This window comes from Gavialis gangeticus, unplaced genomic scaffold, assembly GCF_001723915.1.
Source record: "Gavialis gangeticus isolate Ggan-Ray unplaced genomic scaffold, GavGan_comp1, whole genome shotgun sequence".
NCBI classification, from domain to species: domain Eukaryota; kingdom Metazoa; phylum Chordata; order Crocodylia; family Gavialidae; genus Gavialis; species Gavialis gangeticus.
This window is the reverse complement of record NW_017728997.1, coordinates 29,040,874-29,041,782: the sequence shown is the minus strand read 5'-3', so window position 1 is coordinate 29,041,782 and position 909 is coordinate 29,040,874. Positions and strand designations below refer to the sequence as shown.

Below are 909 nucleotides of genomic sequence, written 5' to 3'. Positions count from 1 at the left end.
CAGCCAATTGCCGAGCGCAGAACCACCAGTGGCAAAACCAGCAGTGCACTTCCACCAGCACTTCCAGTTGTGTCTGGCACTTCCAATGGGTGCACAGTCAACCTCAGGGGGTTCATGTGCACCCGTGTGTGCCCCCTATATGTTGCCAATGATTACATGGAAAATGGGATCATGATATAATCATTAGAATCTAAAGTTTCTGTCTCCTCAGGAGCTCCATTAGGTCATATTTGTAAGAGTATGAGTCTAACTGCTGAGTATGATTTGCAAAAAAACCCTTCTCTTGCATTGTCAGGTCTTTAGCACATTAAGGACTAAGAGGAAGAAGGGACCTGCTGGACAAAAAGAAGTGAATTTAGAGGAGTTTGGTTGCTAGTTTCCCAGCAAATGAATAATTTGCTGACTTCTAAGCACATAAAAGTTGACAGTTGCTACTGGCACATCAAGCCCCAAATGGCATTCAAGTAGCTAATTTAATAAATATAATCAGTGAGCTTTTAAAAAAAGCTCAACTATTAAATTTGTTCACTGCATGTGAACTGGAAATGTTAGACAGGAAAAATAGCTTTTAGTTTCTACAATTGTTTGCACCACAGATTTAAGGTCTGCTCTATTTCTCTGTACAGTTTAGGTGTGGCTCTCTCCAGAGGACATGGCAAATATTTTTTCAGAGGGAACGTAACTATAGAAGAAGGTAAGATACCGCTCTGCTTTCTCATAGTGATTGCACAATAGTTTTATTGTTGTTCTTTAGTAGGCCTAAAGCTTGTACATTTCTCTCTAGATTCCATTGGGGATTAGATAATTTCTGAGATATCATCTTCAGATTTTTTGCAGTATTTCAATGTGACATGTAGTCAAAATGTACTTATGCATTTTCCTTTCCACAAGCTCCTTATTCAGAAGTCT

At 39.3% G+C, this 909-nt stretch overlaps 1 protein-coding gene across 1 annotated transcript in view; it reads left to right on the top strand.

Annotated features, from left to right (window-relative positions):
• The window catches only part of CACNA2D3 (calcium voltage-gated channel auxiliary subunit alpha2delta 3), a 1,192,973-nt gene that overhangs the window by 995,258 nt on the left and 196,806 nt on the right, over positions 1–909 (top strand). The window contains exon 21 of the mRNA XM_019504610.1: positions 627–694. Coding sequence (XP_019360155.1) covers positions 627–694 — 68 coding nt within the window. The remainder of the gene's footprint in view (positions 1–626; positions 695–909) is intronic.